This window comes from Ovis canadensis, chromosome 9, assembly GCF_042477335.2.
Source record: "Ovis canadensis isolate MfBH-ARS-UI-01 breed Bighorn chromosome 9, ARS-UI_OviCan_v2, whole genome shotgun sequence".
Lineage (NCBI taxonomy): Eukaryota > Metazoa > Chordata > Mammalia > Artiodactyla > Bovidae > Ovis > Ovis canadensis.
In genome coordinates this window covers 54176158-54194025 of record NC_091253.1, presented here as the reverse complement: position 1 = coordinate 54194025, position 17868 = coordinate 54176158, and the positions used below count along the sequence as shown (strand labels likewise).

General features: G+C 39.6%; 1 protein-coding gene across 1 annotated transcript in view; it reads left to right on the top strand.

The window, feature by feature from the left end:
• The window catches only part of PPP1R42 (protein phosphatase 1 regulatory subunit 42), a 45474-nt gene that overhangs the window by 25249 nt on the left and 2357 nt on the right, over nucleotides 1–17868 (top strand). Inside the window, exon 7 of the mRNA XM_069600205.1 lies at nucleotides 357–488. Coding sequence (XP_069456306.1) covers nucleotides 357–488 — 132 coding nt within the window. The remainder of the gene's footprint in view (nucleotides 1–356; nucleotides 489–17868) is intronic.

The window sequence follows — 17868 nt, the reverse complement described above, 5'->3', positions numbered from 1 at the left end:
TAGTCATGGAAAGGAGAGATATGGATAGTAATTATGGAATCATTTTATGTTTTTGCCATCACATTTCAGTTGTTTATAAAAAGCACATATTCTTTTTGAAATCAGAAAAAATAAAAATAAAAGCTCAACAGAAGTTGTACAAATACAAGAAGTTGTATAAATAAGGTATTTTAAAAATAAATTTATTTCAGTCTAGAGTGTAACTTAAGTTCATGTGCCCTAAACCAGCAGTGTATATATATTGTATATGTATTATAATATCTATGTATTATATAGTAATATTTATGTTGTACTGATAGATAGCATTTATAACATGTATATATTACATTTTAAACATATGTATTGTTTTTCTCTAGAATTCCTTGATGGAAAAGAAATTAAAAACATGGAAAGACAATTCCTAATGAATTGGAAAGCATCCAAAGATGCCAAGAAAACCAGCAAGAAAAAGAACAGTAAGAACGAGGATACACATAACTCATGCAACAGTAAGTAGGCTGTCATTCATTAGTTGGTCACTCCTACCAGCAAAAGGAATATTATACTCAACAACAACAAAAAAAAGCCAAAAATTAGGAGCGTTTGTTTAATTTTTTTAATGGGCTTTTTTTCTTAACTTGATTACAATTTCTAGAAAAATTTTCCTAAAATATTTATATATGAAAATGGTAGCTACTATCCAAAAAAAGCTATGTTTAGTTCATAGAGTTATAATTATGTTGGCTATATAAACAGAGAGTCATGAGGGTGGGGAAAATGTATAATTTTATATCTGGCAAAAGTGCATGGGGACTTGCCTGGTGGTCCAGTGGATAAGACTCCACGCTGGCAATACAGGGGGCCAAGATTCCATCCCTGGTCAGGGAACTAAGATCTCATGTATTGCAACTAAGCCCACACATGGCAACTAGAGAAGCCTGCGTGCCACAACTACTGAGCCCATGCCGCAAGGAACAGTCCATATGGTTGATGCAATAAAGACCCCGTGCAGTCAAATTTTTAAGTGCATGATACTACTTATCTAAATGGCGAAATAACAATCAGCTATATAACTTGTGAAACTGAAGTCACAGGTATATTCATTTAGTAACAGCACAAAAATCACATTTTTCATCAGGATAAAAAATAAAGATGTATCACAATCATATATGTGGCCTATACTTGGTAGCCCGTCCTCTTTCTTAAGTACATACCCTATCATTTGAATAATTGATTATAATATGCCTAAGGTGGTGTTACAAGGATATGGCAACCTTCCGAGTATAGCCTAACTAATGAAACTGGGAAAGACTAGAGATCTCTTCAAGAGATTTAGAGACACCAAGGGAACCTTTCGTGCAAAGATGGGCTCGATAAAGGACAGAAATGGTATGGACCTAACAGAAGCAGAAGGTAGTAAGAAGTGGCAAGAATACACAGAAGAACTATACAAAAAAGATCTTCACGACCCAGATAATCACAATGGTGTGATCACTCACCTAGAACCAGACATCCTGGAATGTGAAGTCAAGTGGGCCTTAGAAAGCATCCTACGAACAAAGCTAGTGGAGGTGATGGAATTCCAGAGGAGCTATTTCAAATCCTGAAAGATGATGCTGTGAAAGTGCTGCACTCAATATGCCAGCAAATTTGGAAAACTCAGCAGTGGCCACAGGACTGGAAAAGGTCAGTTTTCATTCCAACCCCAAAGAAAGGCAATGTCAAAGAATGCTCAAACTACCACACATTTGCACTCATCTCACACGCTAGTAAAGTAATACTCAAAATTCTCCAAGCCAGGCTTCAGCAATACGTGAACCATGAACTTCCAGATGTTCAAGCTGGTTTTAGGAAAGGCAGAGGAACCAGAGATCCAATTGCCAACATCTGCTGGATCATCAAAAAAGCAAGAGAGTTCCAGAAAAACATCTATTTCTGCTTTATTGACTATGCCAAAGCTTTTGACTGTGTGGATCACAATAAACTGTGGAAAATTCTAAAAAGAGATGGGAATACCAGACCACCTGACCTGCCTCTTGAGAAACCTATATGCAGGTCAGGAAGCAACAGTTAGAACTGGACATGAAACAACAGACTGGTTCCAAATAGGAAAAGGAGTACATCAAGGCTGTATATTGTCACCCTGCTTATTTAACTTATATGCAGAGTACATCGTGAGAAATGCTAGGCTGGAAGAAGTACAAGCTGGAATCAAGATTTCCGGGAGAAATATCAATAACCTCAGATATGCAGATGACACCACCCTTATGGCAGAAAGTGAAGCAGAACTAAAAAGCCTCTTGATGAAAGTGAAAGAGGAGAGTGAAAAAGTTGGCTTAAGAAAATGAAGATCTTCAGAAAATGAAGATCATGGCATCTGGTCCCATCACTTCATGGGAAATAGATGGGGAAACAGTGGAAACAGCATCAGACTTTATTTTCTGGGGCTCCAAAATCACTGCAGATGGTGACTGCAGCCATGAAATTAAAAGATGCTTACTCCTTGGAAGAAAAGTTATGAGAAACCTAGATAGCATATTCAAAAGCAGAGACATTACTTTGCTGACTAAGGTCCATCTAGTCAAGGCTATGGTTTTTCCAATAGACATGTATGGATGTGAGAGTTGGACTGTGAAGAAAGCTGAGTGCCGAAGAATTGATGCTTTTGAACTGTGGTGTTGGAGAAGACTCTTGAGAGTCCCTTGGACTGCAAGGAGATCCAACCAGTCCATTCTGAAGGAGATCAACCCTGGGATTTCTTTGGAAGGAATGATGCTGAAGCTGAAACTCCAGTACTTTGGCCACCTCATGCAAAGAGTGGACTCATGGGAAAAGACTCTGATGCTGGGAGGGATTGGGGGCAGGAGGAGAAGGGGGCGACAGAGGATGAGATGGCTGGATGGCATATCACTGACTCGATGGACATGAGTCTGAGTGAACTCTGGGAGTTGGTGATAGACAGGGAGGCCTGGCGTGCTGCGATTCATGGGGTCACAAAGAGTCGCACACAACTGAGCAACTGAACTGAATGAAACTAACTGTAGCTAAGTGTAATGTGTAATAATCATCTTTATCATATTGGGGAGTATCCTAGAATTCACTCTTCACCAATTCTGTAGTCAACAACATTGGAATGAGCCACTTCTTCTGTTCCATGTTTGTTTTCTAGTTCCACAGTTAACAGGGGATGGAGACATGGGAAGAAGTGAGACCAGGTGAACAGGGAAAGAGAAACTACAACAGTGTAGTGTGGCTTTATGCATAGACAGCATATCCTAGGAGCTCTATCACTCTAGGACAAGGAGGTTGAGGTGAAGAGAAGGAGGTGGAAAGCTCTGATGATTTTGCCATATTGTATCCACTGTATATGAACTGTTACTTTTATCTCACATGAATGAAGATACTGTATTGGCAATATGAATTTCTCAAGATTTGAAACTTATAAAATGGACAAGAGGCATTTCCCCCTCTCTGCTTATACGTGGTTGGCTGTGAAGGGCAAAACTAGACTTAGGGTAAGGATTTACTGTTTTCAGTATTACCTCAAAGATGCCAAAGTACAACCAAAGCAATGTTGAGAAAGATCAATAAAACTGGAGGGATCATGCTCCCTATTTGCAAGCTACAGTTGAACCCTGAGCAATGAGGAGGTTAGGGGCACTGACCCTCCCAATCTCGAAGATCTGCATGTAATTTTACAGTCAGCCCTCCATATCTTTGGTTCCACATCTGAGGATTCAACCAATCTCAGATCATGTAATACTGTAGTATATACTATAGAAAAAAATTCATGTAAAAGTGGACCCAAGGAGTTCACATTTGTGTCATTCAAGGGTCAGCTGTATACTACAAAGCTACAGTAATCAAGGAGATCAAACCAGTCAATCCTAAAGGAAATCAGTCCTGAATATTCACTGACTCATTGGGAAAGACCTGATGCTGGGAAAGATTGAAGGCAAGAGGAGAAGAGGACAGCAAAGGATAAGATGGTTGGATGGCATCACTGACTCAGTGGACATGAGTTTGAGCACACTCTGAGAGATTGTGAAGGACAGGGAAGCCTGGTATGCTGCAGTCCATGGAGTCACAAAGACTTGAACATGACTTGGTGACTCAACAACAACAGTAATCAAAACAGTATGGTACTGGCACAAAAATAAGACACATAGATCAACAGAACAGAATAGAGAGACCAGAAATACTCACGACTATACAGCCAATTTGGAGAAGGCAGTGGCACCCCACTCCAATACTCTTGCCTGGAAAATCCCATGGACAGAGGAGCCTGGTGGGCTGCAACTTCACTTTCACTTTTCATTTTCATACACTGGAGAAGGAAATGGCAACCCATTCCAGTGTTCTTGCCTGGAAAATCCCAGGGATGGTGGGAGCCTGGTGGGCTGCCGTCTATGGGGTCGCACAGAGTCGGACACGACTGAAGCGACTTAGCAGCAGCAGCATACAGCCAATTAATTTACAACAAAGAAGGCAATATGCAGTGGGGAAAAGACAGCCTCCTCATTAAATGGTGTGAGGAAAACTAGACAGATACATGTGAAAGAATCAAACTGGACCGGTTTCATATACCATGCACAAAAAATACACTCCAAATGGATTAAGGTTTACTCCATGTAAGAGCTGACACCACAAAACTCCTAGAAGAAAATATAGGCAATGAATATTTTTTTGAATCTGTCTCCTCAGTTAAGGGAAACAGAAACAAACAACTGGGATTACTCCAAACTCAAAAGCTTTTACAAAGTGAAGGAGACTACCAACCTGGTGAAAAGACAGCCTAGTGAATGAGAGAAGAAATCTACAAACGACAGGATGTATAAGGGGTTAATATCCAAAATACATAAAGAACTCACACAACTTAGTATCAGAAAAACAAACAACCCAATGAAACAATGAGCAGAGGACCTAAATAGACATTTTTCCCAAAGACATACAGTCAACAGACAAAAAGATGCTCAGTATCACTAATTATCAGAGAAATGCAAATCAAAACCACAATGAGATATCACCTTACACCTGTCAGAATTGCAGTTATCAAAAAGGCAAATTACAAGTGTTAAAAGGGAACCCTGGTGCACTGTTGGTAGGACTGTAAATTGGTGCAACCACCATGGTAAACAGTATGGAGGTGCCTCAAAAAATTAAAAATAGAATGGATCATGTGATCATGTGATCCAGTAACTTCACTACTGGGTATGGAAGAATGGATGAAGAAGATGCGATATATACAATGGAATATTACTCCCATTAACAATATGAAAAGTATCTTACCACTTGTGACAACATAGGTGGATATAGAGGGTATTATGCCAAGTAAAATAAGTCAAAAAGAGAAAGGCCAACACTGAATTATCTCATATGTGGAATCTAAAAAACAAGGCAATGAAAACAGACTCAAACAGAAGAGTGGTTGCCAGGAGGAGTGCGATGAACAGGTGAAGGGGATTAAAAGGTAAACCTCCAGTTATAAAATGAATAAGCCACAGGGACAGAACACACAGCGCAAAGAATATGCTCAACAATATTACAATAACTTTGGATGAGGACATATGGTTGCTAGGCTTATTTGTTGTTGTTGTTCAGTCACTAAGTTGTATCCAACTCTTTATGACCCCATGAACTGCAGCACACCAGGCTTCCCTGCCCTTCACTATCTCCCAGAGTTTGCTCAAACTCATATCCATTGAGTCGGTGATGCCATCCAACCATCTCATCCTCTGTTGCCCCCTGCTCCTCCTGCCCTCTATTCCTCAGCAACAAGGTCTTTCCCAATGAGTCAGCTCTTCCCATCAGGCAGCCAGAGTACTGGAGCTTCCAGGCATATGGTGGTCATCATTTTACAATGATACAAATGTCAAATAACTATGTAACACTCCTGAAGCTAACAAGATATTATGCAACTACATTTCAATAAATAAATAAATAATTTCAGGCACACATTTTTTGATTGCACTTTACTGCACTTCCCTGATACTACATTTTACACAAATAGAAGGTTTGTGGCAACCCTTTGTTGAGCAAGTTAATTGATTCCATTTTCCCAACAGCATTTCCAACAGACATATTTCCAAAGAAAACCTACAAATGGCCAATGGGTATATTTTTTAAATGTTCAATGTCACTAATTAACCAGGAAAGGCAAATCAAAACCACAATGAGATATTTCCTCATACCTGTCAGAAAAACTATTATCATATGACAAAACAACAACAAATGTAGGTGAGGATGTGGATAAAAGTGGAACCCTTGCATGCTGTCAGTGGGAATGCAAAATGGTGCAACCAACATGAAAAAAAGTATGGCAGTGCCTCAAGATTTAGAAATAGAATGACCATATGATCCAGCAACCCCACTTCTGAGTATTTATCCAAAAGAACTGAAATCAGGATCTTGAAGAGGTGTTAACACTCCTATGTTCATTGCAGTACTATTCATAATAGCCACGATGTAGAGACCTAAATGTCCACTAACAAATGAATGGATAAAGAAAATAAGGTATATACAAACAATTGAATACTATTCAGCCTAAAAAAAAAAAAAAGAAATTCTGTAATATGAAACAATGTGGATGAACCTTGAGGGTATTATGCTAAATGAATTAAGCCAGTTCCAGAAAGACAAATACTCCATAATTCCATGTATATGAGGTATCCAAAATAGTCTATTTCATAAAATCAAAGAGTAGAATGGGGGCTTCCCAGGGCTGTGGGTGGGAGGGTAATGGGGAGTTACTAATCAATGGATATAAAGTTTCAGTCAAGCAAAATGAATAAGCTCTAGAGATATGCTGTGCAAAGTTGTGCATGCATGCTAAGTCGCTTCAGTCATGTCTGACTCTTTGCAACCCTATGGACCATAGCCCACCAGGCTCCTCTGTCCAAGGGATACTCCAGGCAAAAATAGTGGAGTGGGTTGCCATCCCCTTCTCCAGGGGATCTTCCCAACCCAGAGATCAAACCCATGTCTCTTATGTATACTGTACTGGCAAGCAGTTCTTTACCACTAGCACCACCTGGGAAGGCCACAAAGTTGTACCTAGAGTCAACAATAATGTACATTTAAAACAGTAACAGGGTAGATTCCATGTTAAGTGTTCTTACCACAATTTTTTTTTGAAAAGCCATATGGAATGCTACAAAGTACAGAAGCGTCATTTCATACCTTATTGTAGTTGCTATCATGATAACCATTAATAATTTAAAATGGAAAGCACTCCAGTCTAGGAAGCCAAAAAGGGGCAAGGGAAGAAAAGAGAACCAATATTTATCGTGCCAATCATTTCAGATATTTATATGCATTACTGCTTTAATCATTTTACCTTGTGGGAAAAATTATATCCATTTTGCAGCTGAGAAAGCTGAGTTTTAGAAGGATGAGATAACTTGTCTAAGGTCACAAAGATAGCAGAAAGTGAAAATAAAAATGTTAGTTGGTCAGTCATGTCCAACTCTTTGCAATCCCATGGACTGTAACCTGCCAGGCTCCTCTCCAGGCAAGAATACTGGAGTAGGTTGTCATGCCCTTCTCCAGGGCAGTCTTCCCAACCCAGAAACTGAACCTAGGTCTCCCCAATTGCAGACAGATTCTTTACCATCTGAGACACCAGGGAAGCCCAGTAATTAATCAAAGTTATCTGACTTTATCAAAGAGCTTTGGTTTCTAGTGATTACTCTATTGATGACTGGTGGACAACTCATGCTTGGACATAAGGACAATAATGTCTGCCCTACTTAGAAATTCACTTCGGTTTGGCAGGAATTTAGAAAAATCTGCAAATGTATAGATACATGATACGTAAACATAATTTTTGCAAATACAAAAAAATTAGGGAGAAAAATGAGACTATATTATGAAAGAACATTGAAATTTTCTAAGTATTCAAATAGATTATATTATTTACTCTATTGAAAAATAGACTGTAAGGTCAATTAAATTAAATTCAAACTGAAAGCTGACGACCTGCAATAGAAATTATATGAGTTTGCCTCAGGCGTGTGCTAAGTCCGACTCTTTGTGAACGTGGACTATAGCCTGCCAGGTTCCTCAGTCCGTAGGCTTCTCCAGGCAAGAATACTAGAGTGGGTTGCCATGCCCTTCTCCAGGGGATCTTCCTGACCCAGAGATTATACACTGAACGTCTTGTGGCTCCTGTGCTACAGGTGAATTCTTTACTGCTGAGCCACCAGCGAAGCCCTTTCCTCAGGAGTACTCAGTTATTTTCTCTTGGCCATTTGTAGATATCCTTCTTTCTTGTCACCTACATGCTTCTGAGAACCCTTTGCAAACAAATGTTACAGTTCCTGAGCCTCCCAGGCTTACAACCGGTGACATCCCTAGACACATGCACATAATACACAGTAACTATTCACCTGGCCAATAGCTTGCACTATGGTCTTTATGTAAAGTCTCTCTGTTATTGCTGCTCAGGAGAAATGGAAAGCGTGAATTAAAGTCTAGAATCTATATTGTGCTTTTTAAAATCTACAGTATACCTTCAGGACTTTAGAAGAGTTAATATGAACCATTTAAAGATACCTCTGCACAACCAAATACATTGTAAGTGAAGAGGAATTCTTAGGAAGATGGTCATTTTTAAATTTCCTGACCTTTGACATATTTTTGGTAGCCCTGTAAATTTGGAGCTCTATAATAATAAAATCACAGGGATTATGTCTTTAAACTTCAAGGATCTTACAATAAAAAATCTTGTCCTAAATACAGTCTCAAAATCAGAAGTAGTCAAACACTTTAACGAAGTTCAAAATATCTTAATAACTTTCAGCATTTACTTTTGTAGTGTTTTGATGGAAATATTCATTTATTCATTTAATAAACACTTGTTGAGCACTGTGGATATGCCCAAGACTATGCTAAGCTCCGAGAATTAGAGTTGATTAAGGCAGTTTCTACTTAAAAGAAAAATCATTGCTAGAAAGGGACGAGTATCTATAAACAGGGAAATGATGTTAAGTGTGGAAAGAAGGTATGAACAGATTACAAAAACCGTAATTGACTAATCTACTCCCTAAAGGTTAAACACACTGAAAAAATAAACATATAATAGCAAAACGCAAGGGTAGTTAATATTAATTAATGTTGGTGTACCCATTTTGTCTATGAGAGTTGACCATGAACTTTCCTATGTGGGTTCTCATGTATGAAAATCTGTCATATTTTTATCTTGGACATTAACTTTTTATTGGTTTTGCTATGAAACTATTTAGTCATATTTAATTCCATTTCTCAAAATATAGATAGTCTAATGCTGTTCTATGTCATGTTTACAATTTAGTTATCAGTTTCAAAGCAGAATGCTTTTAACTCTTTGTACGCTACAGGTAACTTTGAAACAATGCATCACATAGTTCCCGTTTATTACCCACAGGTGGGTAAGCCAAAATTAGTCTTTTTCTCTGATATACAGAGATTTCTTGCAAATGGAAATGCATCTCCAGAAAGCTCCCAAGAAGATAACTCTAAAATTATTGAAGACATGGGGTAGGTTCTTTCAAATACTTCTGTGTGATTTATGTTTTGGCGGGAAGGATGGGACACTCTCACTGTCAACAACACAGAGGAAGAAAGGTCCTCCATCCATCGTCTAGTTCTCTGTTCTCAATCCTTCTTGACCAAGCATCAAAAAAAAAAAAAAAAAAGTTCACTGTTCACCTGCCAAAACAGTTATTAAGTTGCAGTGGTTCAGGAAGAGCTGGGAGTCACAGACAAGATACGTCAACTGGAATAAGGCAGGTGACTCAGGCAAGTCCCAAAAGCAGCAGGTAAAGATGTCTGAATGAGCAGGGATAACAGCAAAGGAGCCTGAGGCTGAGACGGTAATGATGGCCCATTGGTGAGTAGAGGGCATCTGGTGGTGGAAAGGAAGAGGAAGCCACAGCACGACAGGGACAGGCTAGTTTCACCACTTCTCCAACCCAAACGTTCTTAATTTGGGGTCCCTGAAGGATGCATTAAAAGTTTCATTAGATTCTCAAAGAGATATATGATCTAAAAAATAGTTTCAGAATCACTATTCTAACCTCGCGTGCGTGCTAAGTCCCTTCAGTCATGTTTGACACTTTTCGACAACATGGACTTCAGCCCTCCAGGCTCCTCTGTCCATGAGATTCTCCAGGCAAGAATACTGGAGTGGGTTGCTAAGCCCTCCAGGGAATCTTCCTGACCCAGGGATTAAATCCGCACTTCTTAAGCACTCCTGTATTGGCAGGCAGGTTTTTTACCACTAATTTTAAACTCTGAATATACACATGGGCTTCCCAGGTGGCATATACGTAATTTACTTCATTACGAATCAGCTCTAAGTCTCCTGATGAGAAGAAAATTGCTTTTTTTCCCCCAGTTTTATGAACGATGTTATTGCTTTAATGTAAAGATAAATCATACCAGGAAACAACTTCCTTTATCATAAAACTAATAGGCACTTGCTATATGCCAGAACAGTACTCAGTATAATAAAAACTCAAATGAGATATTCCTGACCTCAAAGATTTGCAACAAGCTAATGTGAGAGTCAAATGTGATACCAACTATATATTGTGATAAATGTTATGGGCTTTATACACCAGATCATCATACATCCTATAAATTATTCATTCAACTTTTTTCATTTAAATCAATACAGTGATTGCACTATGATCTTCCCAGTCATATCACAGTAGTTCAGTTAGTTCAGTTCAGTCGCCCAGTTGTGTGCGACTCTTTGCGACCCCATGAATGGCAGCACGCCAGGCCTCCCTGTCCATCACCAACTCCCAGAGTTCGCTCAAACTCATGTCCATCAACTCGGTGATGCCATCCAGCCATCTTAACCTCTGTCGTCCCCTTATCCTCCTGCCCACAATCCCTCCCAGCATCAGAGTCTTTTCCAGTGAGTCAACTCTTCACATGAGGTGGCCAAAGTATTGGAGTTTCAGCTTTAGCATCAGTCCTTCCAAAGAACACCCAGGACTGATCTCCTTTAGGATGGACTGGTTGGATCTCCTTGCAGTCCAAGACTCTCAAGAGTCTTCTCCAACACCACAGTTCAAAAGCATCAATTCTTTGGCACTCAGCCTTCTTCACAGTTCAACTCTCACATCCATACATGACCAATGGAAAAACCATAGCCTTGACTAGACAGACCTTTGTCAGCAAAGTAATATCTCTGCTTTTCAATATGCTGTCTAGGTTGGTCATAACTTTCCTTGTAAGGAGTAAGCTTCTTTTAATTTCATGACTGCAATCACCATCTGCAGTGATTTTGAGCCCCCCAAAATAAAGTCTGACACTGTTTCCACTGTTTGTCCATCTATCTACCATGAAGTGATGGGACTAGATGCCATGATCTTAGTTTTCTGAATGTTGAGCTTTAAGCCAACTTTTTCACTCTCCTCTTTCACTTTCATCAAGAAGCCCTTTAGTTCCTCTTCACTTTCTGCCATAAGGGTGGTGTCATCTGCATATCTGAGGTTATTGATATTTCTCCCGGCAATCTTGATTCCAGCTTGTACTTCTTCCAGCCCAGCGTTTCTCATGATGTACTCTGCATAGAAGTTAAATAAGCAAGTTGACAATATACAGCCTTGGCGTACTACTTTTCCTTTTCCTGGAACCAGTCGGTTGTTCCACATCCAGTTCTAACTGTTGCTTCCTGACCTGCATACAGATTTCTCAAGAGGTAGGTCAGGTGGTCTGGTATTCCCATCTCTTTCAGAATTTTCCACAGTTTCTTGTGATCCACACAGTCAAAGGCTTTGGCATAGTCAATAAAGCAGAAATAAATGTTTTTCTGGAACTCTCTTGCTTTTTCGATGATCCAGTAGATGTTGGCAATTTGATCTCTGGTTCCTCTGCCTTTTCTAAAACCAGCTTGAACATCTGGAAGTTCACGATTCACGTATTGCTGAAAGCCTGGCTTGCAGAATTTTGATCATTACTTTACTAGCGTGAGAGATGAGTGCAATTGTGCAGTAGTTTGAGCATTCTTTGGCATTGTCTCTCTTTGGGATTGGAATGAAAACTGACCTTTTCCAGTCCTGTGGCCACTGCTGAGTTTTGCAAATTTGCTGGCATATTGAGTGCAGCACTTTCACAGCATCATCTTTCAGGATTTGAAATAGCTCCTCTGGAATTCCATCACCTCCACTAGCTTTGTTCGTAGTGATACTTTCTAAGGCCCACTTGACTTCACATTCCAGGATGTCTGGCTCTAGGTGAGTGATCAAACCATTGTGATTATCTGGGTCGTGAAGATCTTTTTTGTACAGTTTTGTGTATTCTTGCCACCTCTTCTTAATATCTTCTGCTTCTGTTAGGTCCATACCATTTCTGTCCTTTATTGTGCCCATCTTTGCATGAAATGTTCCCTTGGTATCTCTAATTTTCTTGAAGTGATCTCTAGTCTTTCCCATTCTGTTGTTTTCCTCTATTTCTTTGCACTGATCCCTGAGAAAGGCTTTCTTATCTCACCTTGCTATTCTTTGGAACTCTGCATTCAGATGCTTGTATCTTTCCTTTTCTCCTTTGCTTTTCGCTTCTCTTCTTTTCACAGATATTTGTAAGGCCTCCCCAGACAGCCATTTTGCTTTATTTCATTTCTTTTCCATGGAGATGGTCTTGATCCCTGTCTCCTGTACAATATCACAAACCTCCGTCCATAGTTCATCAGGCACTCTATCAGATCTAGTTCCTTAAATCTATTTCTCACTTCCATTGTATAATCATAAGGGATTTGATTTAGGTCATACCTGAATGGTCTAGTGGTTTTCCCTACTTTCTTCAATTTAAGTCTGAATTTGGCAATAAGGAGTTCATGATCTGAGCCACAGTCAGCTCCCGGTCTTGTTTTTGCTGATTGTATAGAGCTTCTCCATCTTTGGCTGCAAAAAATATAATCAGTCTGATTTCAATGTTAACCATCTGGTGATGTCCACGTGTAGAGTCTTCTCTTGTGTTGTTGGAAGAGAGTGTTTGCTATGACCAGCACATTCTCTTGGCAAAACTCTATTAGCCTTTGCCCTGCTTCACTCCGTATTCCAAGACCAAATTTGCCTGTTACCCCAGGTGTTTCTTGACTTCCTACTTTTGCATTCCAGTCCCCTATAATGAAAATGACATCTTTTTTGGGTGTTAGTTCTAAAAGGTCTTGTGGGTCTTCATAGCACCATTCAACTTCAGCTTCTTCAGCATTACTGTTTGGGACACAGGTTTGAATCACCGTGATATTGAATGGTTTGCCTTGGAAACGAATAGAGATCATTCTGTCGTTTTTGAGATTGCATCCAAGTACTGCATTTCAGACTCTTTTGTTGACCATGGTGGCTACTCCATTTCTTCTAAGGGATTCCTGTCCACAGTAGTAGATATAATGGTCATCTGAGTTAAATTCACCCATTCCAGTCCATTTTAGTTCTCTGATTCCTAGAATGTTGACGTTCACTCTTGCCATCTCCTGTTTGACCACCTCCAATTTGCCTTGATTCATGGACCTGACATTCCAGGTTCCTATGCAATATTGCTCTTACAGCATCGGACCTTGCTTCTATCACCAGTCACATCCACAATGGGGTATTGCTTTTACTTTAGCTCCATCCCTTCATTCTTTCTGGAGTTATTTCTCCACTGATCTCCAGTAGCATATTGGGCACCTACCGACCTGGGGAGCTCCTCTTTCAGTATCCTATCATTTTGCCTTTTCATACTGTTCATGGGGTTCTCAAGGCAAGAATACTGAAGTGATTTGCCATTCCCTTCTCCAGAGGACCACATTCTGTCAGACCTCTCCACCATGACCCTCCCGTCTTGGGTGGCCCCACATGGCATGGCTTAGTTTCAATGAGTTAGACAAGGCTGTGGTCCGTGTGATCAGACTGACTAGTTTTCTGTGATTATGGTTTCAGTGTGTCTGCCCTCATGTTAACAGTGGAGTGAAGCAAGGTCTCGCTTTGCTTTGTATTTGTTTTTTATTTTTAGTCCATTGTTGAAAGGTTTTTATAGTGCACAGAATGTATAATTGTTGTTGTTTAGTCATTAAGTTGTATCCCACTCTTTGGGACCCTATGGACTGTAGCCTGCCAGCCTCCTCTGTCTATGGGATTTCCCAGGCAAGAATACTGGAGTGGGTTGTCATTTCCTTCTCCAGGGGATCTTCCCAACCCAAGGATCGAACCCGTGTCTCCAGTATTGGCAGGCTGATTCTCTACCACTAAGCCACCAGGAAAGCCCCATATCATAGTAGTCACTAAGTTATAATAAATGGCATTAGCAAATTTCATTAAGAAAGTAATCAGAGCCAGTAGATGTACTTTGGAATAGATTTCCTTTTTCCAGAACTTCTTGATGAGGGTCACATGGGTTTGTCATGAGACCCTCTCTGAAGGGTCCAATCAAGGGATAGTGACTCAGCATTCCTTAATGGAGCCCACCTGAAGAAGACCAATGACCAACAGTGCTGCTACTCTCATTCCCTGTCGAGAGAGGCCTGAGAGGGAGAGAGTCCTATAAGTCTGGAAAATGCTTTATCTGGGGAGAGGAGATAGGATAAGTAAGGAGTCCTAGTTTGGATCTTGCTTCCTCTCTATTCGCACACACACAAAACAGAAGCTGTGTGTGAATTTGCCATACCTGATTATGTCCACTGCCATCAAAACCGTAGCAAGTTTGTTCACAGCACCCCAAAAGTTTCTTAAAGATTCACATAACTCATTGTCAATTCCACAACAGTGTTCTTTGCATTTTGTTTCTTTGCCAAGCATTTTGAAAGGTCCTCCTAGGGTATCATCAAGGTGGAAAAGAAAACAATAAAAATGGACACAGCCTCAGAAAACAATATTGGTAAATCTGTACGTTGCCACACATACTGTTAGATCAGTTGTGAGCTGTGGCACGTACTACATATTCTGCCGCCCCAAACAAAGCTCTGGTCACTAGGACTGCACTGACAAATCCTAGTTCCTAACTAGGAACGCTAAACACAAGCTAAATGCATTTTCAACTACCAATACCAAGTACTGTTGAGGTAGGCTACCCTAAAGAAACCACCAGCATAGAGGGATTCCTGTGAGAAGAATATATTGTCCTGCTTTTGCCACTGTCAGTGAAACTGATTATGTTCAATCCTGATTCTTAAGTTTTGTGAAAAAGTATTACATAAACATTTTCATTTTAAATTTTCATTTATTTATGTTCGGCTGTGCTGGGTCTTCATCACTGTGTGGACTTTTCTCTAGTTAAGGAGAATGGGGGCTACTCTCTAGTCGCAGTGTGCAGGCTTCTCACTGTGGTGGCTTCCTTTGTTGTGGAGCACAGGCTCTAGGGTGCACAGGCTTCAGGAGGTATGGCTCCCAGGCTCTCCAGCACAGGCTCAATAGTTGTGGCACACGGGCTTAGTTGCTCCATGGCAGGTGGGATCCTCCAGGATCAGGGATCAAAGCCATGTCTCCTGCATTGGCAGGTGGATTCTTTACCCCTGAGCCACCAGGGAAGCCCCAACATTTTCTTTTAAGTATTTTTTATCTCCTCAGGGCACATTTTCACTGAGGGCATGCCAAAACATTGATTTGGTTATCACAAATAATTTAAGTCTTATTAAATGTTAATATCACCTTCAATCAAAGGTGACCAAACCTATTATGGAATTTCATTAAGCTCTTGATAATAGACTATTAGAGTGTGCCTCTTGCTAACATTTTACTAATTTAGTGTAAGGCTAGGAGACAGTCCATGAAGTCCCAAGAGTAGGATACAATTTAGCAATTACACCACCACCACCACCACCATGAGACAATGAGAATAAAGTTAGAAGGTTAGTAAAGTATTAAAATACACAGCTCTTAAGAACAGATTTTTAGTTTCTAAAAAGTTGATTAAACCAACTCCCTCCCTTAATTACTTGAAGGAGGGTTAATGAGCTGGTATCAGCAGGAGAGTCCCCTACAGTCTACATTTAAGATTCAAGGTGGGGAGCCTGATCAGAGGTGGAAAGGAGCTTTAGAGGTTTCTTCCAAAACTCTAGAAGTATAAGCCCCACACTCCTGTAAGGTTTACACACTGAGAGCAGTGCCTGTGTCCTGTGTAGAACACAGTGAAGCAACATCTGTCCAATGACAGGGGAATGTTTTCCACCTTCTTTATAAATGCATGCCGTCTGTGCTCATGTATATTTACATAAGCCTGCCTTCCCTACAGGGAGGAAAAAGTCAGACTCATTGACGTTGCTGTTGACCCCCAAACTGAACTTGATACTATCAATGTACATTTTAATTAAAGATTATAGTTGAACACTATTTTTTTATTTAAAGGCCGATTCTGAACAAATGCCTTCACTGTTCAATTAAAAATAGTATGTGGTATGGAACAAAAAATGTGCAAATTATTGCCTCTTTCTCTGTTTGTCACAGTAAATACTTTCTGACAGACGTTTCCTCTCTTTTCAAGCTGGCTAGGAGGTATTTGAGCCTTAGTAATTTAAAAATAGGCATTAAATACATTTGTACATTGTAAATAAGATCCACTGAGAATACAGTACCCACAGCACGGTACAATGAAAAGAGCAAACTGTTACTTGATTAACTATCTTTCAAGCCCAAGCAATGTCAATAGAGTCAATCCATCCCTTCTGTTAATGTAAAAATAATAACTTTCTAGCTGGGTTAGAATGCCCTTAGGTTCAGACACCTTTAAGGAATGTGAATCCCTGGGACCTATAATTCATAGGAAATGTTCACTGTGTGTTATTTAACTATTTATAAAATACCTACTAACTTTAGTTAGAAATGAAAGCATTGGGTTTCTTTGAGTTAAAAAGTGATCTTTAAAAACAGTACAAAATAATTTGCTTTTACCACTGTGAAGGCTATGCTATGTTTGAACAGTTGTAACAACAGATCTCCTGTGTGCTTCAAGAAGAATTTTTTAAAACTTAGATAATACTTTTAGTCATGAAACTCTGGGATGATATTATATAAACTCATTTGTAAAACTCTAACTACTTTTAATTTTGCCAGGTTAAATCCAACCTCAGCCTAACCAAATTTTATATGCAAAATAACTGTATGCATCAGTAATATAGGTATAACGCTAAGATTTTGGTTTGCAGTTCTCAAAGAACTCTTTTGAAATTAGGAGAACTCTCACCTCCCTAAAAAAAAAAAAAAGGAAAAAGAAAGTAATAGTAATGAGCAACAAAACTGTTTTTAAAACAGTCTAAGCTAGCTTTTGTGATGTCTAGTCTCAACTCTGTCAATGGCTTACTCTATGAACAAGAATTATGTAAGTTATAAGAACTGTTCTAGTTATTTTCCATTTTAAAATGTCTATTCTGAAAGCTTAGTCTTCATTACCCAAACAAATTATAAAACACAGTAGGACCCTTTGAGATAAGAGTACTATCAGCCCCAACTTATATACAGGGAAAATGAGTGTTGGAGAAACCCAGTCAGAGGAGCCCAACGTCACAGGATTGCCAGGAGACAGAACTGGGACATGAATCCAGGTCATTGACTCCAAAAGTCAAGTTCTTAATTACACTGCCGGGGGGGTCTCAAAAACATTACACTGCCAGGGGGGTCTCAAAAACACCCTAAAGTAAAGACAGATAAAATAAGTAAGGGAAGCAGGTGAGAATGTGACTGAGGTAAACTGGAGAGCATGCTGTCCAACTAAAGGCAACTGTAGCTACTTGGCTCCAAAACCCTACAGCCAGACAGGCAAGTTGATCTTGGGAAATCAGATTATCTGGCAAGCAAGATATCTAGATTGTGGAATTATCTGATTTTTAAAATGTTGTAAATATTGGGTCAATATTTTTTCTTTAAAAATGTCCATTACAGTGGGTAAAAAGAAAAAAATAAATCAAGTAATGCTAACGAGGATATG